At 36.4% G+C, this 21802-nt stretch overlaps 4 protein-coding genes across 4 annotated transcripts; 3 read left to right on the top strand and 1 right to left on the bottom strand.

Moving 5' to 3' along the window:
• The first annotated feature begins 931 nt into the window (after positions 1 to 931).
• Positions 932 to 5154, top strand: LOC143464841 (pancreatic triacylglycerol lipase-like). Its single transcript, XM_076962861.1, has 11 exons — positions 932 to 1063; positions 1208 to 1391; positions 1810 to 1915; positions 2133 to 2258; positions 2477 to 2588; positions 3084 to 3277; positions 3565 to 3753; positions 3948 to 4053; positions 4218 to 4332; positions 4516 to 4695; positions 4972 to 5154. Exons 1-11 carry the CDS (start codon positions 1009 to 1011, stop codon positions 5051 to 5053), a joined length of 1449 nt encoding a protein of 482 aa, XP_076818976.1. The 5' UTR covers positions 932 to 1008; the 3' UTR covers positions 5054 to 5154.
• Positions 5155 to 7236: 2082 nt separating this feature from the next.
• On the top strand, positions 7237 to 11418 carry LOC143464842 (pancreatic triacylglycerol lipase-like). Its single transcript, XM_076962862.1, has 11 exons — positions 7237 to 7338; positions 7535 to 7718; positions 8071 to 8176; positions 8411 to 8536; positions 8939 to 9050; positions 9412 to 9605; positions 9818 to 10006; positions 10216 to 10321; positions 10560 to 10674; positions 10850 to 11029; positions 11258 to 11418. Exons 1-11 carry the CDS (start codon positions 7284 to 7286, stop codon positions 11325 to 11327), a joined length of 1437 nt encoding a protein of 478 aa, XP_076818977.1. The 5' UTR covers positions 7237 to 7283; the 3' UTR covers positions 11328 to 11418.
• A 1252-nt stretch (positions 11419 to 12670) lies between these two features.
• On the top strand, positions 12671 to 14514 carry LOC143464846 (uncharacterized). Its single transcript, XM_076962865.1, has 4 exons — positions 12671 to 12881; positions 13329 to 13409; positions 13516 to 13608; positions 13857 to 14514. Exons 1-4 carry the CDS (start codon positions 12833 to 12835, stop codon positions 14042 to 14044), a joined length of 411 nt encoding a protein of 136 aa, XP_076818980.1. The 5' UTR covers positions 12671 to 12832; the 3' UTR covers positions 14045 to 14514.
• On the bottom strand, positions 14503 to 18904 carry LOC143464845 (large ribosomal subunit protein mL45-like). Its single transcript, XM_076962864.1, has 10 exons — positions 18745 to 18904; positions 18156 to 18233; positions 17799 to 17900; positions 17427 to 17526; positions 17030 to 17134; positions 16735 to 16804; positions 16401 to 16550; positions 15921 to 16091; positions 15399 to 15500; positions 14503 to 14950 (listed from the first exon to the last, which is right to left on the bottom strand). Exons 1-10 carry the CDS (start codon positions 18812 to 18814, stop codon positions 14723 to 14725), a joined length of 1176 nt encoding a protein of 391 aa, XP_076818979.1. The 5' UTR covers positions 18815 to 18904; the 3' UTR covers positions 14503 to 14722.
• Between the last annotated feature and the right edge of the window lie 2898 nt (positions 18905 to 21802).

Raw genomic sequence — 21802 nt, 5'->3', positions numbered from 1 at the left:
TTTAAATTGTCCAAATGCTTAACGGATACCTGGGCATTCATAATACATTTTTTCGGAAGTAAAATATGAGTTTAAGCCTAAGAGGAATTTTTATTAACCCCATTTGCCAAACATTTCTGCAGCCCTGTCATTATTTACCTAAAAACAGATGAATGCGTCTCAAGCATTCCGTTAGGTCTGTAAATAAATTTTATGCCACACGGCAAGAATGTTTGAATAAGGTCTTGCGGGTCATGGGAAATCTACCACTTGTGATAGAAAACGTTTACACAACGTCACACACAACTCTATTACATAACACTTCCTTTAAGCTTTATGACTGTACATGGCATTACAAACGTAATATACTTGAAGTATCTCAACAAAATAGAACATAAACTGACAGAAGTTGTAAGTAAATTGTTTTTCGTGATTAAGCATTAATTTTATAGCTTCAACTAAGTGTGCTATGGCTAGAAGAAAAACATTTATGCAAACATTTCAGCAAAGTTCACGTTTGAAATTTCCTACCAAAAAGCGCCTGCAAACCTTAAATAAGTTATATCAGAAACGATGGGAAATACTACCTCACAAACACCTGATGGTGGGTGGGTTCAGCAAAGAAAGAAGGACTTTATAATTATCTTAGCCTAATTCCCGGAGCCTACTTATAAATATATATTTAGCACTCACCTGTTAGTATTGGCTAGAAGCTGACAATCTGAGTTCTGGTAACATGAGTGGAAATGCAGTTTTAGTAAACGCGTCACTGTAGTGTAATTTTGAACGAGCAAATTAAAGCATATTTATTGCTTTCTGAGAAGATTTTCATATTAAAATAATTTAATATACGGAAGCTTTGATCTAAAAGCGCACATAATGAAACTGGTTGCATGTCATCATTAATGACAATTGAATGCTTAGATGTCTACTTGATATCAATATAAGTCAATGTCAAGTTCATTGAAAAAGTAAACCTGATGTATTTTCTTTTTATCAAGGTTGTTGTGTTTAAGCAGAACACTAACCATGAAGATTGCTGCTTTTTGTCTGCTTTTTGCAATTTGGGCTCTTCAGTGTTCAGGTAAGAAAAAATATTCTTACTTTTTGTAGTTTTTTCATGATATGGTCTTGCTTAAAATAAAGTCAAGATATAAATAAAACAAATGTCAAAAGTTCAACTGAGCTCTCAGAAATATTCTTATTAAGATTTCTATGTAATCTTCAGCATCCGACACTGTCTGTTACGGGGATTTGGGTTGTTTCACCGACGCCCCACCGTGGGGTGGCACTGATGAGAGACCGATCGCTCACGTTCCGCAATCTCCGGAAGAAATCAACGTCAAGTTTTTCCTGGATACCAGAGCAGAAAAAGATGTTCAAGTTTCCAACGATGACATGACAGCCTTGCGGTAGGCTATTAAGGCTAAGTAGCTATAGAGGCCAGTCCGGTGTCAAGTGCGTGGCTTCGCTGAATTTTCTACCATTTTTTATATCATGCATACCAGTCGTAGCATATGCGGTGTGTACACTGTTTTTATAACGGACCATGCTGCTTTTGTAGAATATGGCAAGTGTGTATTTTGGGTTAAACCTATCCATATAAAACCATATCTATGAACTTTAGCTCAAGCTCATTATTGATGTTATGTACAAACCAGACTTATTGCAAACTTTTTTTGTGGTGTGTTTACGTCATAATGTATATTACAGATAACTTGTTTATGGATGTTTTGTCTTTAAATTAGCACCGTTGGTTTTTTAACATATTCCACCACAATTTAAACCAACAACAAGAACATGACGTAAACACGATGTTTGATATTTCAGACGAACCGACTTCGACTATAGAAGAGACACCAAGTTTATTATTCATGGCTTTCTCGACAACGGCGGCATCCAGTGGTTGGAAGATATGAGTGACGCATTTCTAGCGGTTAGTTAAGAAGTAAAACATAAAGATCAAAAACATAAATACAGCAACCAACTTATTTTGAATTTCAATTACTGATTATACAAGTACAATGCATATAAATGATACTTAAACGCTTATCTATATTCAATGATCCCACAATGTACACTCTTCGATCAAAGTTCTAATGTTGTTAACACACAAAGCTCCATACCGCTACCTAACGACATAAATATTTTAGGTGGAAGATTTGAATGTGATTCGAGTGAGTTGGCCGGGAGGCTCCTTTACTGTCCAGTACGCTCAGAGCTCAGCGGACACCCAGGTAGTCGGAGCTGAAGTTGGTCTTTTCATCAACAACATTGTGGTGAGCTGAAGTTAAATGAACCCTTTTCTATCTTGTTTATTTTTTTACTAACTTGAGGTATTTTTGTATTTTTTTTTGTATTCGTCAACCATGGCTAGAGAAAAAGTTGTTCCGAAGATCATTAATCTATATAATATATATATATATGTGGCTGTAATCGTACCTTTCTCGCTAAAATAAATTACTTAAACTCAACGGTATTTTTTCTGTGGTTGTAGAAAGAATTTGGAGGCGATACGAAGTCGTTTCATTGTATCGGACACAGCTTGGGTGCTCAAACGTGCGGTTATCTTGGTGCTGGAGTGCCTGGGAAAGTTGGTCGAATCACTGGTAAGTTAAACTTATGTTAACATCTTTCAAGTTTGTGACATCAACTAAAGCGTCAGCTGTCGGCTCATTGGAGGAACTGTTGGAGCGCCTTGCTCATATTAATGCGACTTAGATTCGATGTACCCTGAGGCGCTACCTTTGAAACGCCTTCAAAAAGGAAAAGAACGTCTGTTGGTCAGCAAGCTCAAATTCAAACATTACGATACAAAAACCAAATGACCATAAAAGTGTATGTGTCTACATAAAAACTTGCACAAAAATAAGCTTGACTGAACGATGAGTTTACAGTAGGTTGTGCAAACTCTGCTTTCAATGCGAGGATAAAAATTCTGACACCATACCGTCATTTCGAGCTTGGTTAAAACCTAACTCTGCTGTTGCTGTTAAATCATTTTCAAAGATACCATGCTTTTAAATAGACTTAAATATTATCTCGGCACATTTCTGACTGTTTTACAACACTCACGACACCGTTGTACATTTATGACCGGTTAGGTCTGGATCCGGCCGGACCTTACTTCGAAGGGACTCCGAACGAAGTTCGACTCGATTCATCAGACGCTGACTTTGTTGACGTCATCCATACAGACGCAGAAAAGCTTAAAGATTTCGGGTTCGGAATAAATCAAGTGTCGGGTATCGTTGACTTTTGGCCTAACGACGGCATACAGCAACCTGGTTGTGACCAGGTGAGAATAGTTCCTAATTTGGTCATGTTGTTTTTTTAGTATTTGTTACCATTGTTGTTGGTGTTTGTTATTACTTGTTATCATTCTCTATCATGTTACTACTTGTTAATATTTGGTATTACTTTATATTGTTCTCTGATGCGCAAAACCATACACGCATAAACATAATAACTTACATATTACGGACAGTCGATAGCAGAAAAAAATACAAATATTGTTAAACAAAGAAACTTGAGATATGATCCTGGAAGTTTAACTTAGTCCAAATCTTTACTTACTGCGTGCAGAATGCCATCTCGACAATTGTCGGCATTGAAGGAATAGCAGATGGAACCCGAAACTTTGTCGCTTGCAACCATATGAGAGCCATACATTTCTTTATAGAATCAATCGGAACAAACTGTCCATTCACAGGGAATGAATGTACAAGTTACGGCGACTACCGCGCAGGAAAATGCCTAACTTGTCCTTCAGGGGTAAGCGTTGACATCCTCGTAAAGATTAAACTGCACTTGAGTTGGGCATGCAACCTTAAAATGTGATGCTTTTATGCTGTCGTTACCATAAAAAATGATGGCTTAGATCGTTTAATTTAAAATAATTCACCATCACCGTTTTGCTCGTATCCCTTTGGTGGTCCCTTTGGTGTTAAAGAGTATTTTGTGTTCAGAAATGCACTTCCATGGGCTACGGAAGCATAAAAAACAAAAACGTAATCCTCCAATCGGATCAAGGCCACAATTTTCTCCAAACAGCTCCCTTTTCTCCTTACTGCGGTGAGCTACGATAAAAATCGCTTCTGTAATTGCAGCCGGTTCCTTAATGAAATTTCTTTAAACAATATCAGATGTGTTTTAAAACGTTTTATATTTAAATGTAGTATGTTAGATGTTACGGTATGAGCAGTATCTTATAACGTGAGTCTTTATACCTCATTCAGAATACATGACTTACGTGCAAGTCACGCTTGGTAGCAACAGTGATGGTGTGTCAGGAAAACTCTATTTAACTCTCTATGGATCAAGCAGCAACACAGAGCAAGTACAGCTCAGCGAGTAAGCCTTCGAAACAAAATTAGATCTTTCTTCGATAACTAAGAATAATTTTATAATCCTAACCATCAAAAAAGTAAGCTTAAAATAGCTTTAAAGTTTTGGTCACAACTATAGTTATACGTTATTAGCCACTTATAAATGATATTGGGGCTTTATGATTCAATAATAACTTAATAAACACAGTGAAGACGTGTCGTTAGAACTGCGTCCTAGTACCACATTTTCTTACGTCGCCCAGTATTCATTATTCCCTAACGGCTTCAACAAGGTGAAGCTCCTATGGGAACAGGATGAATTCACAGTGACCAACCAACAGCTTACTGTGTTCTGCATCACTGTTTGGGTGGACTTTGAGCAAAAACTGTGAGTATCTGAATCCGCAAGCGCGGAACAAAAAACAAAACTTGTCAAAGGCAGCAATTTATATTAAATCAAAAACTATAGATTTTGAACAAGTGTGTGGGATATTAAGTTTTAGCAAACTTTTTTAAACTATAAAATCACAGTCTTTTACCAAGCTTAGAAAGTTTATAATATTTACATTGCATGTGGAAGCTTCTTATGAATTTTTTACTTCTTTGAACCGAAACGACGTTAGCTAAAAAAAAAACGTTTGATCAAATATTTTTATTTTCCCAGTTACTCTTTCTGTGGGGACGCAAGTCAGAAACTTAATGAGAAGACGAGGTACTCTTACTACACTTGTTCGCAGTGCTCATAATTTTATGGCGAGCTGTTACGACGTTGGAATCTACCTTAACTAATCACATATTAAGGCAAAAGAAATTATTTAATTGCAATTAACAAACAATCATTAACAAGTATTGTGTGTGTTTTCTTATAAGAACGGTTGTCACATCAGCATATACGTTTAGTAAATATAAGTGATAGCAAGCAAGTTAACGAGCTACAGAAGAGAAAAGAGCTTTTTGAATCGCTTTTAATTTAGTTGATCAAGCTTTTTAACACTTCAACAACATACTTTATAAAATGAGGTTATGACATTACAAAATATTATGCACAGATTTAAAGTTCTTGAGTCATATTACTGTGTGATTATTATTAATCATATCATGTGTTAATGTAATAAAAATAGACCTGGTGTATATAATATAATTTTTCAATAACATTTTTCTTGTCGTTTTAACATACAAAAACAAGCTTATTGATAATAATAGACGGACAAGTAACCTGGAGTAACCTTTAACCTGGAAAGTTAAAAGTTAAAAATAAAATTGGTAGAGATATCTGACATTGGTATATTACTATTGATTAATTTAAAAAGTGACAGAAAAACCACCATTTAAAATTGATTGTACAAATTGTACTAAATGATGCCGTTATTCTTAGCTTTATTTAACGTAAATCATTCACCTGAAATTAGAATAATAGTAAAACAATAATAGTAGAAAAGCAACACAACCTCACAGCTCAAAGGATGTTCGTTTGTGACAATACGAACCGTGGAGTAATCTTAGTCTACAACTAAGGAATGCGCGAAGCAGACAAACACAAGTAATCAAGATAAAACGAGGCGAGTTTAACACAGGAATTTTCATTACATAAATAAACAACATTGATATTGATAATTTCATAAAGACTACATACTATATAAGCTTAAAAAACTGACTCAACGGAAAGGATCTTTTTTAAAATTGAAAACTCAAAATAAATACCAAAATCTAAAACGGAAATGACATCACGATGAACTATGTACAACTTTTGCACAAAAACAAACCATTGTCGAAATAGTGGCGCCAATTGATTAATTATGGTGTGCTATTTATCCGTGCTTCGTTTTCTGTAAAATATATCAAGGCGATCCAACACTTGGACATATTATAACTTTTAGTATTAGGGCAGTCGCGTGATTAAAAATCTTTAATTTAACAAACAGATTCGGGATTTTTATTTGAAGGCGGAAAAGAAAAATTTAAAGTAGACAGACATCTCATTATTTTCAGAATTAGAATTGCGTTACAATATGGATTTAGGATCCAAAAAGTGAACTTAATCTGCTAATTTACATCCAGGGTTGAAATTTGTGCCCCGTTGGAATTTGATGATAAAGAGAAATAAAAGAGAAAAAGTTTTACATGTACTGCAGAAAATTATGCCATAAGACTTTGCAAGCAGATTGGTATTTCTGCAAAAGAGATCTATTTCAAACAAAATTGCAAAATACAGTCATTAAAGCAACTATAAAAGCAAACGTAGTTTTAAAATCATTTATTGCACTCGGTGCAAATAAACAAAGAACAAACAATAACTTGCCGAAATAGCTGATATCGTTTAGATTACAAACTCACATTAACCGCGAGAAATGCAGTATTTGTGATCGAAAACAATTTCCAGACAATCATTTACACGTAACACTAAGATCAAACATTACAGTGGGTAAAATATTTCGTGAAGCAAATCATTGTATTCAAGCATTTTTAGTAAAAAAGTCAGTTTAAAGCCTGAAAACAATCGCAATATGAGTCTGTTCTAAATATATTCAACTTAAACGAGACTAAACAGTGATGGGAAAATAATCGTACACAAGCAGATGGTGGGTGAACTGTCAATAGAGAAATATTTAGTGGACTAATTATATCGTGGAGCTCCATTTTTGAGTAGACAAATACGCGGTATAGGTGCCAGTTGTTCGCAAGGTTGAAAGCAGACTGGTGCAGGACTTCAGGTGGAAAGGATGAACGTCTTTGCTTGGGCTACATTGTGGATTTTGCAGCAGTCGTGTAATTTTTTACATGTTTATCTGATTTCGATTGTTTTTGAATACTTTCTGATTTATTCAAAAAATTAAAAACCAGTAAATTAAAATTTAAAAGCGTTAGGTCTAGTTGCACGCAAGCCCTTTTCTTATCAACCTTTAAGTTACTGTAAATGCCTATGTTGTGCAGGAAATTTTTTTATGTATAGCAGGGTGTTGTGTGTGAATTCTGACCATGAAGATTGCTGCATTTTGTCTGATATTTGGAATCTGGACACTTCAGTGTGTAGGTGAGGTGATAGTTGTTTTTCATCTGAGAAGTGAAGTGTTCTGCCTAGACCAAGTGTAAATTACGTTGCATAGCGTAGGTTATAAGGCTCTTCTACATTCTGTTCAATCAAATCAACATTCGGTGTACTGGAGCAAATCGATGTCAATTTTTAAACCGATGAAAAATTCTTAAGACTTTTACGCATGTCATCCCAGCATACGACACTGTCTGCTACGGGGAATTGGGCTGTTTCACCGATGCCCCACCATGGGGCGATACTGAAGAGAGACCAGTCGGCTATGTGCCCCAAGACCCATCCAAAACCAACGTGAAATTTATGCTCGACACGAGAGCGCAGAAAGATGTCAAAGTATCCAATGACGACATGACTGCCTTGCTGTAAGTAACTCTTTTGGCCAAGCTTTTACTAATATTATGACCTTAAAGGATATGCTTGGGTGTATTTTGTTTTTAATAGAAATCGCATTTATGTCATTCTTATTCAAGAACGCTGGTCATAGTTATCGATAAGTTTTGGAAGTTCAACTTAAGCCTACTTTTACAAGCGTCACAAGCTTGACGCAAAACGACAAGTGCCGGGAAAATCTTTGTACAGTTCAAGTCTATATTTGTTTATGAGATGTTTATGTGTATCAAATAATCACATTCTTATTAGGTTATGATAGCTGCCTTCGTCATTAACACGTGTAAGTCAAGCAAAGGACAATAAGATCGATGTTTTATATTTTAGACAAACCTCGTTCGACTTCAGTAAGAACACCAAGTTTATTATTCATGGCTATGTTGACAATGGCGACGTCTCGTGGATGAGACAAATGAGTGATGCATTTCTTGTGGTTTGTTTTAAAACAAAAAAATAATGATTGTATTAGACGTATAGTCCTACGAGTTAGGTGACTTTGAGCTAAGCTCAAATTTTCTTGAAATAACTGCTGTATTACATAACCCATGATTAGCTTATACATGTCATATAGCTTCTATGCATTGATAAAACTTATGAAAGACTTGCTGTTGTTGTCGTGTAAGGTTTCAAATCAATTTCAAACTCAAATTGACATCGAACATCTTAGGTGGAAGATATGAATGTGATCCGGGTGGGATGGATTGGCGGATCGTTAACACTTAATTACGCCCTTAGTGCAACGGACACTCAGATAGTTGGAGCTGAAGTTAGTCTTTTCATCAGAAACATTGTGGTAAGCCAAACTCATTTGACATTTAGTTTACATTTTTCTGCATGTATTTGTTTGTGCTGAAAAGTATGGGATGGACTGCATCGATTTTAAAATTTCTCAGACTGTCACCAGTGTGAGAAATTGTGTAACAACTATCAATGGCCACCAAAAAATCCTCCAAATCATAAGAGTAGGCTTACAGTACATGTTATCTAGCTCGGCACAAACCCTGGGTTGTAGGGCAAAAAAATAAGTGTGGAACGCACATTTTAAAAATAATATCCAAGTGTAGGAGCCCCCATAATAGCCATTTTCAACAGTATTTTCCAATTAAGGAAAAGAGTAAGGGAACACCGTTCCCAGCCCACTACGCGCATGTATAAACCATCACAAAACAATGTTTTTATATGGCTGGTCTTATAGGCTCAGATTGGAGGCGATACAAAGTCGTTTCATTGTATCGGACACAGCTTGGGTGCTCAAGCCTGCAGTTATCTTGGTGCTGGAGTGCCAGACAAAGTTGGCCGAATCACTGGTAAGTTAAATTGATTCCAAAGTTGTCTACAGTACTTAGATATTGCGGTCTAGTATACAAGTGCACAACCAGATGACGTCACAATTTGAGTAGCTGGGGTCAAGTATACAAAGGCATTCTGTGGTTGTGCACTTGAATACTAGTCCTGATTTTGCAGCATTCATCGAAACTATTGTATCTTGATTAGACTTATGAAGATCTGATCAACTTGCCTTACTTGAAATAATTGATGCAGTCGCTAGAACAAACGCTTTGTAATTTTAGAACTAGTTCCAAATTGGCTTAAAATTTTGTAGGCCCGATTATATAGGAAGCTTAACTTAAGCGCTTATGACGTTTTTTTACATTTATGACCGGATAGGCCTGGATCCTGCAGGACCATACTTCGAAGGAACTCCTAACGAAGTTCGACTCGATTCATCAGATGCTGATTTTGTTGACGTCATTCATACAGACGCAGAAAAGCTTGTAAATTTTGGTTTTGGGACCAGTGATGTGTCGGGTGACGTTGATTTTTGGCCTAACGACGGCATAAAACAACCGGGCTGTGACCAGGTGCGTAGTTAATAGTGGTTAGCAATGTTGTTGTTGCCGATTTATTCCAGACCTAGCCTAATCTGTAAACTTAACGTATTTTTTACATTATTTGTGCAAAAACGTTGACACTGCTCTTTGCAGACAGATTTTGTGACTCAAAGACTTTCTACATGCACTGCTTTATGGCAATGCATAGCCTACCTATAGGCCTAAGTACCTATGTTTTATAGAACATTTTGTCCACTATTGTCGGGGTGGACGGTGTAATAGAAGGGGTCAGGAATTTCGTCGCTTGTAATCACTTGCGATCGATATGGTTGTTCATAGAAACGATTACGTCAGCTGGTCTTTACGCTGGGAATCAGTGTACAAGCTTTGCTGACTACCGTGCAGGAAAATGCCTGTCCTGTCCATCCCAGGTAAACGTTGTGCACTGACCATATCGGAATGAACTAAAATTATCTTATTAGATAGTGATTGGATTGAACTATTCTTTTTCCGCGTATAAGCTAAAACATATTGAAAAGTTTTCCCCTCAATATTGCTTTAAAAATGGTTTTTAGGTACAAAGTTGAAATTACGTACAACAAAGTGTTTTTTATTATGATCAACACTTTTATATACTTAGACATGCAGTTCAATGGGCTACAAGAGCGTAAACAACAAAGATCTAATAGCCCAAACCGACCAGAGACACGTCTTTCTCCAGACAGCTGCTTTTTCACCATATATTGGTAAGCCTAGATAGCACTAATGTTCTTGCAGTTTTTTTGTTGCTGTATGCGAGTGAGTTTGCCAACAACATTTTCTTATTTTTTTTAAACACGATGGAATTTGTTACATGCTCGACGTCTGTGAAATACGATAGCCTATAATCTAATCACTGGACTGTGCACAATCAAGCAATAACCTATTTTTATACTATAGCTTACTTCATGATACTGTAAACAAAACGGTTCAACTTTTGTGCAGAATACATGGTGTACGTGCAAGTCACTCTTGGCAGCAATAGCGACAGCGTGACCGGAAAACTCTATCTAACTCTTTATGGACCGACTGGAAACACATATCAAATGCAGCTCAGCGAGTAAGTCTGAAAAAATTAGCCTAAGTTTCTTTTTTAAATTTTTGGAATGACCTAACCTAAAGCATTTGGTTTTTAGAAACATACAATCACATTAAGTTTACGTTATAAGTTAATACGTGTTGTAACAAAACTTCAGCCAATATTTCGATTTTAATAATGAACTTGATAAACGCAGTGAGGACGTGTCGTTGGAACTGCGTCCAGGCGCCACATTTTCCTACGTCGCTCAGTATTCGTCATTTCCGGAAGATTTCAACAGAGTGAAGCTTCTGTGGGAACAGGACGAATTCACAGTAACCAATCAAAAGCTTACAGTCTCTCTCATTAGTGTTTGGGTTGACTTCGAGCAGGCTTCGTGAGTATAAGTTTAAAATGCGGGTGTTAAGCAGCAAAGCGAGCCTAACAATAAAACTGTCTCACTAATTGTTTAGTTTAGTGACAACTTAGTTTGGGTAAACTTTCGTGTAAAATATAATCAACATTTATGCGGTGAAGGCTTATTTGCGAATTATTTGCCTTGATTTTATTTAAATAAACGTCATTAGCACAAAAAAGGAGTTAGATCATTAATATTTTTTTCTAGCTACTCGTTCTGCGGGGACGAAGGCAAAAAATTGAACGAAAAGGAAAGATATTCCTACTACACTTGTTAAGTGTGTTCCTAATCACGTGGCAAGCTGTCGTGGTTTTAAAATTAATTAAACATCTGGCTAACGATGTAGCCTACGTCTAAATCGAAATATACTTTTTTCAATTTAAAGTTGTGGGTATTCTTTGTCACTATAGCTGCATAGAAATAAGTCAAACATACTTTACATAGGTTACACTACCGCAAGGTTTGACAGGTGGCAACCCACCCTTTCTGAGAATCTGAAGTAAACATTATAATTTATAAGCTCCGCAGTTATACGATAGCACAAGAATTGGACTTCAACTTTTAGCGAATTAGAAAGTCATGTATTACCTAAACAGATTTGTGAAACGATTATAAAGACTTCTGGTATTAAATCGTATTTTGTAAAGATTTTAGCCCATATTTAAAGAAGATATAGCTTATTTTTCATCTAGGGCTGCACAGCCTAGTAGTCAATACTATATGTATGGACTATGCTACATTCAAGAAATACCGTACAGCATATAAACCCAAGTGTAATTTTGTGATCAAAATGATCAGTAATTATGTATTAAGCGTGGCCCATTCACGTTTGAAATATCGTTCGTACTTTGCACAAACATTTAATGTTTATCGACAATCTGGTAGATTGCTAATTCAATTTGGTCGCTGTGCTGCCTGCTGACACACAACCAAAATTGTAATGGCAACATCTGGCGTATACGATTCCCGGTTGCACCTAATTCGGCCCATGGGATTAGGAAATTTGTGAAATCTTTGGCCAATATAATCCACACTGCAGCAACTGTTGTTTGTCCGGTTGGATTACGGAGATTTCACCATAGCAATTTGCTCGGTCGATGGGGTAGCGTTTCATGAATCTTTAGCTACCGGACACAGGCGAAGTTAGCACCTACTGGACACAGCAAGTGGCAAGGCCATGAGAAAAGATACAGCTAAAACAACGCCAACGACAACAACAACGCAGATTAGACTTTACAAAATTAGATGGCCTATTTTATAACACAGCCAAGCACTGATTAACGTCCTCGAACCGATCTTATAGTATAACTCAAAGTGCTAGATGGTAATCTTAAGCTAGTCAGATTTAAACTCAGCACAAAATATGAACTACAGGCAAATCTCATAACAAAAACTGATGTAGGCCTTCTTACAAGCACTGTCGCGTATTTGGTCACGTGACACCAAGCAGGAAACGACTGATGTTGAATCAGGCTTGGAAGCGATTTATAGTTAACGGCAGGCTGTAGTACGCATGCATTTTGCATGTGGTAGAAAGGCGTCATGTTAAGAGTCTCTATGTTAACCATGTGCGCAATAATTCTAACCTTTTACTTACAGTTGTGACAGTTAAGGTGCGAGCTGCTGCCATAATACTGTAAGCTATGCAGACTTGAGGTAGACAGGAATCTAATTATTTCTAGTTTACCGATTGAATTTCGTAACCATTTCGTTTTCCATACATTTTTCGGCAGTTTCCTCTGTGGCAGAGTTTTTGCTCTAGATTCAGGAAACTTTTTACAAATGAAGGATTTGATCACAGATGATGATGACTTGAAAGAAACGAGCGGAGGTGAAAAATTTACCACGTTTTAAACATCTCAAATGTTAAAAGGACGGCTTAAATTTTGTCTACTTTCTTAATCACTCCCAGCGTAACTGTAATCTATGTTGTTCGACTAATAAATTTCACAACAGTGCAACAACCTCTTTTCAATGAACTATGACCTTGCCATAGTTAAGAAGCGTTGGTGATTAACCGTTAACCAGCTACTGTGTACTACAAGTAGGCCTACATTCAAATCATGCCGTTTCAGGTGTAATGCATTTAAACTCGCTTTGGCTGGTTCGTGGTTTAAGGCTACATAAAGACTCTTTGAAATTGAAAATACCCTAAATCCCCGCAATACTACTGCAATTTCTAACTGGTGTCATGGAATCTATTTTTATTTGAATTAAAATGAAATTTTGTGTCATTGTTGTGTCCTATAACGTAATAACTGTGGCATTGTTTGTGCAGATGTAACTGAACTAGCTGATGGTATGCGGAATATGTCACAAACTACGGCTTTTGAAGTCAACACAGCGGCGAATAGAGAAGGTAAAACTAGACATAAGAAAAGGTGTTACTTTTAGCAAACTAGAGTCCCACGCCACACCTCACCTGTCACAAAAATATAACAATACGGAAATACTTCTTTTTCAAGGGTCTGCCGACTTCCAAGATCCCACAGGAATTGACGATTATGATGTGACAACGGCTGCCACAACTCACAACACCAGCGTAGTTATACTAATAAGTAAGGCTACATTTAAGGCTGAGTCTAGAATTTTATTTGAACTGTTTATCAAATAAGCCAGGTGCGTTAAATCTATGATTTTAATTTAAGTGCCTTGTAGGTTTTCTTTAAAAGCATCACAACTTTATGCTTATGGCAAATGCCTTAGTCAGACGATTTTCTAAAAATTTGCTGATAGCATGCCTAGTTACAGCTGCGTCATCGGTTTCTTGCATTAACTTCGTAACGTGCAAGCTTTTGTTTTTCAGCTGTTTCCATAATTGCCTTGCTCACCATTTTCATGTTCATCGTCGTCACATTCCGATATCGATTTGCTCACAAAGGAACTTATACTTTACGGGAATTTCCCTTAAATGAGAAAGGAAAAGAGGACATTAATTTGGAAAATATTGAAAGCGTTTGCAAAGAGACGCCTACTAGGGAATGGTTATTATAGCGCTCACTTGAAGTGGTCTACAGTAGCCTATCTCTGAAACTCTATCTTATGTTAACCTGTTTAACTTGAAGCCAATTCAAGCATTGAACTTTTAGCATATACAGTACTCTGTGTAAGCAAAGCTTTTGTTGTGTTGCATTTTGGCAAGTTTTGTTAGTTTCGCTATAACCTGTTTTTTGAAGTACTGTATGTTTCCGTGCTTTTTTACTTACATGCAACCGCATTCCTACATGCTCATACTGCAACCTTTCACTGTATCGATTTTCTTTAACATTACTTCTGTATAAATGACTTTAGAAAACACTGACAGTTGGTTTTGGAGTTACATTTCCTACAAGATGCTTTTTTCTTTTTGAAATGTAAGGAAAGGTTCCTTGTTTTGAAAGGTTCTTGTTTAACTTAATGAGTTTTCGTAAATTTTCTTGCATTGCATTAAATTTTGTCCCAATACATGCAACTGCATTTCTAAACATTTTTATTTCATGATTGTACGTTGAGCTGAAAAAGTTCATCAGCGGTCGACAGCAGAAAACCTCTGAAAACATTACTAAGCCCACTGTCGCATCCAAAACTTTGTAGATCAGAAATTGAAAAGATATCCAGGTAGACGATGAGCACAACTAGCTGCATAAACCGACTTGCAGCAAGTTGTTATGACGCCAGATCAAAGGTCAAGGGTCAAGGGTACTTGTCCGGATCTCTGTGAGACGGTACTGGAGGTAACTTTCCTTCCTCCCTTAAGCTAAAGAGTTTATTTCGCTTCATCTTGACAACTCTTCTCGATCGACTGCGCATCTTTGGTGAGCTTGCCCTCTTGATGTTGAACAAGACATACTTCCTCCTCTTCTTCCAATATTCGTGTCCTCGTCTCATTCGCTTCAGTCCTTCAATTTTCTGCATCACTTTCTACAAAACCGAAATAAAAATGAAACTTTTAGATGACAGAAGTTCTATGAATGAAGGGTTCCTATACTATCCACTTACAAAGATTGTGCTCTCACAGCTGCTGGTATTGGCAAATTTTGCATTCTGATTTTATCAAAATGTTCAAGCACATGTAATTTGCAACTGTTATAAACAATGCGCACTCAAGGAAATTGAAGTGTAAAAAGTTGATACTTCAGTGTTGTACAGAGTGACTTTAATTCACTTAAAACGAAGTTGCTTAACCTGGCAAAATCAACTAGGTAATGTGTCCCAGAAAATTTGCAACCATATGCATTTTGAAAACAATGTATTATGATGACAAACAACAACCAAGACACATCTTGCAGAAGTGCAAAAACTCAATAAGCGTTGCATTTTAAATACATAAACTCGCATACTAAAGCTTAAAGAACAGGTAGCAACTTACATGTCGAGCAGGATACCATTTATAAACACAAGCTTCGTCTTCTGCATCTTGCCATTCTTTTGCTTCCACTCGGCGTTGATTCGGTTTAATTATCGCAACGGTCTTTGAAAATACAAATGTACCTTTTCAAACACAGGCTTTACGCCAGAAACACTCTATATTTTATGCCAGTCAACTTTGTAGTGCAGTAGTTGAAAAGGGTATGCAAAACGTAAGGTTCAAAAGATATTAATTTGAAGTGTATTGCGATGTTGTTGCAATCAATCTTGCCCTCGCATTTAATGGTTAATAGAACGACACAAATTAATGTAATGTTGAAACAAATTAAGGCAGGTCCTCAACATTTGCGCACTAACAAGTGAGGCATGTTTCCCTCGGTTTAAGAATAAAGATTGTTTAAGAATAAAGATTGCAACATCTATATATCAAGTTGTGGATGCTGTTCACGGTATGTCCAATTAACCATTTTAAAACGATGGAAAATACTATAAAGTAAAAACTCAGAAAGAAAATTTAAATTACCCTTCTGGCAGGTTCTCTTTCATAAGCATCACCAGGTAACTTGCCATGAATCCTCCATAGTCCATAAGGATGAGAGATGTGGCGTTCAAACACAACATATTCCAGAACATTTCGTGGCGACTCAGGATCACCGAACATTAAACGACCAAAACGATCATAAATGGCAAGTGTCTGCACAAAATTTCATCGTCAAATGCATTCGGTTCATTTTTTTGACAAAAATTCAATGGCAATGCAATTTTGTTACCACACTGAAACTTTCTTATAGAAAAACCGCACAAAAAGTAATACAATATATTTCAATCAACAATCTTACACTGCAACTGAATGACAAGTAATGTAATCTATTAGGACTTATACAGAGAAAGTATTAAAACACAGTCATGTACATAGAAAAGTGCAAAAAATAAATTCCTATCACAAACAACAAAATGCGATTTTTGTTAACATTTTAATAAATAATAAGTTATTGTTACCTACTTGTTTTGAATGAAACCTCACAGTAACTTGTCCGTACAGATTAGACTGCTCAAGCATAGCTCCACTTCGAACTCGAACGACCTTTGGAGGTTCAATGGTCTCGTCGTATTTCCATATGACTGTCTTCGAATTAAGACCTTTTATCATATCCTAAATAAAAGTGTTAAAAAGTATAACTAAGGGTACAGCCAGTCATTTTTTAGCATTCTCAACCAAACCTAGCAGGACAAGTCACACCACGGGCACAGATTGAGGGAAGAGGTTTTGGTCAAACAGGACCATTCAATATTTCAATACTTTATTATTCATAAAAATAAAGATAAGCTATAAATACCGGGTATGCTTGTGGGGTCACCATCTTGTCCAATTTTTCTTCAGTCTCAAGCTTTTTTGTGACTGTCCAACTAACAAACGATCAAATATCACGATGACATCACTCAACAAACAGTTAAATATACATTCATGTTGTAACTACGTGGTAACTAATTACATTATTCTAGCATTATCATTGCCTTATTAGCCTTGTTTCAATACAAAAATAGTGTAGGAGTATACAACAAGGTAAAACTGTAACCATCAACTCTGCAAAAATGTCATAACAATTAAATAATACAAGAAATTTTTTTTACTTTTCTGTGTTTAACAAGTTGTGAGTATCAACGTATATTTCCTGGGCAATAGGAGGAAACCTTTTCCGATGATAATCCTGCACTCTCTTCTTTATTATGCGGTTGCTACGGAACAAGAGCTTTTATTACCCACAAGCCTTGCACACAAAAAATGTATTAAGCCATGGCCTGTATGTAATATAACGTGGTTTATGGGGAGAAGCAAAGGTTTAGTGAACAAGTCAAATTTCGTAGACTCAATTCAGGTAAACTTTATTTATTTCAAGAAGTTTGCTAATGCTACAATATGTGCTGTGTTAAGTTCACCAATGCCTTCTTAACCGTAGCCCAGCTTACAAATTAGCATGACACTATAATCTGTTCAGGCCTACACTGAAGTCAGCGAGCTAGTACTTACTGAAATGCATCCATGTTGGCTGGTTTTAGTTTTTCTCTTGGTGAATTTAAAAAGCTTTTGAATCCACCTTCTTCTGGATTGTACTGGTCGATAATTTGACCTACAGTAAGTAATGACAATGATCAATGAAACACAAAATGCGCCTGCAAAATGATGTAGTTTGTACCAATCTGGTGAATGGACATTTATTCATACTTTAATGTTTTCTATATTAACGCAGTTGTACAGCATAACATACCAACTAAAGTACAGGCCCTTGATTACAAACTGGACCAGGCATATGAACGCAACTGCAAACAGTGTTTCTTCAAAAATAAAACATTTTAAATCACATGTATAAAACCATGCAAAACTTGAATAAAGATATCATACGTGTACAAGAGATATCTATTGCTCTAGACTTCTGAGGGTATCTCCATTCTTGGTAGTTATACTGGGCGTATTGGCGATACTTTTTCATATATCCAGATAGACCTTTAACAGGACAAAAAACATCGTAACAGCTTTGTATTCAATGTATTTTTGTCCAAAGATTTACAAAGGGACTTGCAACTGCAAATCAAATTGACTTGTAAAATGTAATTCCCTTTACACATACACCTACAGGGCTTAATGTAGGGAAGTAATCAAGAAAGACACCAACGTTAAGCATTATATGCAACCTGCAACATGTTCAATGTTTTAAGTTATGCATGTTTGAGACACATTTCCAAAGGACCGGCAGCTCACCTAATTTTTCCAACTGTTCCCTAGTGTGGGGAGTCTGTCCGGCATTTCCTTTATATCTTACATGAATGGTGATGATGCCTGCAAAATAATATATACAAAATTTAGAAACAAATTCTAAAATTGAAATAAAATATACCACTATATATTATTATGTGTGGCTTATATCATAGAAACTAATTTTGTTCCAGATGTTACTGAATTTAAAATTCACATCCTTTCAAATTTGTCATGTATATATCGATGTTTGTAGCTAAATTATCTACTCTAAATAGGAATACGATAATCTGAAATTCTTTGCATATGGAAAATTAGTGAAACATTAAAATACAACTGAAGTAATCATTTGCTTTCTCCTCTTTAATATTCTTATCCATGGAATAAGGTGATATATCCACTGGACATGGACAAAACTAATACGAATCTAATGTGGTCCAGCAACTTCCACTATTAGTATACATGCCGGACAGCTATCCTTGTTAAATATGCACAAAATGTATGGCTGGCCCATTATGCATTACATTACAACAGTGCTCATGGAATTTATCACATAATTAGAAAAAGTTATTTTGTAAATCAAAAGTGGGCTTACTTTGGGAAGCTTGAGCAGGGATTCTGGTCATTCCACATTGACACGCTTGCTTCACAATGTTGGTCAACATTTCGCATTGTTAAAACCACAAACTTTCTTTTATAAAACACATACCGGTACCTGCCTAATACAGTAATGCAATAAAACATGTCATGCCAGACTGCAGAGTATGGTAAGTGCACAACGGATATTTTTTGCCTAAAATGGCATTGCACACCAAGGTAAACCAGTGTCTCCAAAAAAGAAGAGAGAATAACTTTTGCTTCGATTTATACTGCAAAATTAGTGTTTAAAACCGATAGCCTTGATATAAAAAAAAGCAGGAAACACTGCATGCTGCAGCAGAGTATCTCTAAGTAGGCTATACTACGTTAGCTTAACAAACGTACAGCTGACACACGCCACATGACGTCAGCACATGATCGTTTTCAACTGCTATATAGGCCTAGCCTAGGCTATTGGAAAGCTTGCGTTCAGTGTGTTGGATAAATACACAGGAAAAAATAGTGACTGATATTTGTCCACAATTTTCATCATTGACTAATAAAATGCCACTTTCGTCCAAAAAAACACTCCCCACGCCTTATTTTGGTCCAAGTACCATAAACCTGCCTACATACAGTTCGCAACGCCTTTTTATGGCTAACTACGCACCACCGATGCATTGGAAACAATGATGGCTAAATAAAACCCAGTGTACGATGTGATTGGCGTTTACTTCGTTACAAGTGCAAAACAAGTGGCTTAATCTCATTCGCGTCACGTAATATATTGAGCCACTTGACACAGTCAGAGTTACCGGCTTAATAGTTGCTGTTACCGCGATAAACACCACATTAATATTGAGATGGTGACATTTCGTCACTGTTTAAACTTTAAAGTAACCCTTTCTTATCCCTGCAATGCCATAATTTCATGAGTTTTTTACTAAATGCAAGGTTGTAAAAGGACGAAGGAACTTAAAAGTTTTCCCACGTAAGTACAGCAGGCCAAGATTTTTTACAAATTTCATTACCCAAATTATTTTCCCCAAATGGTAAAGGCGTTTTTTAAATAATCCGGAAATGTCAACGCACACAAGTGCTACGAATACTTTATTCACTTTTCACAAAAAAATACGACATCTATGCTAACAATCACAACAAATATGTTCAAGGTAGGTTTGCCTTGTTTGTGTTTTGGTGTTGAGGCAAAGCAAGGTTGATGTCATTTTGAGTTTGGGGTAGGGTCAATTACATAAACATAATCTCTGGGTTGAGGTTATTTGCACCCAGACTTACTTTCCTTGGACAATTTTTATTTTTTAGGTTGTGCCAGGGAATTGGAATTTTTATCTCTTCCTGCAACTTTCAATTTGACAAGCGTAACGAAAACTAGAGTCGCGAACATGTTTCCGCAAATGGCCGGTTGTGGTAAAGTCGAATGGAATTGCATGCATAATTTGCATTCTGATAGCTGGTACAGTTTCTACAAATAAAGAGCTTCATGATTTAGCACACAAAACCAATTTTTTGGAGAACTATGCATAAAGTATTGCGGCTAACGATTACATGCAGGCAAACTAACTGGCCACGAAAAAGGAAGTTGAGAGAAGTGGGTAGACCTGGAGAATATTTAGCCGGAAAGAAAAAAGTCTCAAAATAAGTTGGGAAGTATCCAACAATCCAACCAATAAAAGACAACTTTGCGGATGATGTCTTACACAAGTCTAGTAATACTTTCTTTTCAAACACCACACTGTACGAGATGGACCCTTGGTCTCGTTGCAAGCCAAAATTCAGGGTAGGTTTATGATGTAGTTTTGCGTTGGTAGCTTCTTGATTTAATGTACTTTGCATTGAAAAGCCTATCTCTTTGAATTGGGACATGACCCCTTAAGAACATGGACCACAGCTAATAAAGCTTTACATGTAAAAAGACATGAAAATGAGACTCTAGTACTCTAGTACTCTATAGCTAGCGTGGTCTAGACGGGAGCCTAGCTAGCGTGGTCTAGAGTGCTCAAATGCTCAAATGGTCTAGCATCAAATGGTCTAACATCAAATGATCAAATGGTCATTAAACGGTTGTTGGGTTAGGGTAAGGCTGGGTTGCTGATTTGAACCTGCAGCTTGTCGATCGTCGTGCTCCGATTTTTCCACTGCGCCATGAGTTTTTTAAAAAAAAGACGGGAGTCTAGCTAGCGTGCTTAATGTGCAATGCAAATAGATAAAATCGCACTTTTCTCGAATCACTTATGAAAACTTGATTTCAATTCCGCATTGTCGGCAAGATTCGAACCTACACGGGCAGAGCCCAAAAGATTTCAATTCTGTCGCCTTAATCACAAAGCCACGACAACTGTGCTTTATGTTCAATGCACATAGTTAAAATCGCACTTTTCTCGAATCACTTATGAAAACTTGATTTCAATTCCGCGTTGTCGGCAAGATTCGAACATACGCGGGCAGAGCCCAGCAGATTAAACCGTTAACTCTAATTAAACCGTTAACTCACTAACACTAATTATGTGCAGACCTGCATGAAACTCAAATACAAAGTTTAAAGCGATAAAAGCTAACCTATGGGTTTAATTAGAATTTACATAAAAACTGAGAACTTACACCAATAGTTTGTCTTCAAATGTACTTCGGAAATAATCCTCCAAATTGACAGCCATTTTGTAAGTTTTGAAAAATTATCCTAACGTATTACTACTTACAATGCTTACAAAGTTTAATTTTCTTTACCAACAAGCCTATAGAAAAAGTCAAAAAGCAAAAGAATGAGCTTTACAATAAGCTACATATACATAAGAATTTTTTCAGATCTTAACGTTGATTCGCGGCAGTAGAAATTCGTCACGAAATGTTCATTGAAACAAAAAAACACTATGATGGTCTTATGTAATCGCGGTCCTTACTTTTATAAGGGTCTAAAGGGAATTTTTGAATGATCAATAAGCGTCAAGTATCTTGATTTCTAATGGAAACATGCAACCAATGAACCAACAACAGTCTTCATATTTTTATGTATTAAATATCTATTTGCGGGAAACTTTATAGTGAAGTAATTATGG

The sequence above is a fragment of the Clavelina lepadiformis genome, chromosome 7 (genome assembly GCF_947623445.1).
Source record: "Clavelina lepadiformis chromosome 7, kaClaLepa1.1, whole genome shotgun sequence".
Classification (NCBI taxonomy): Eukaryota; Metazoa; Chordata; class Ascidiacea; order Aplousobranchia; family Clavelinidae; genus Clavelina; species Clavelina lepadiformis.
Note: the sequence above shows the minus strand (reverse complement) of the source record. Positions and strands in the feature narration are given on the sequence as shown.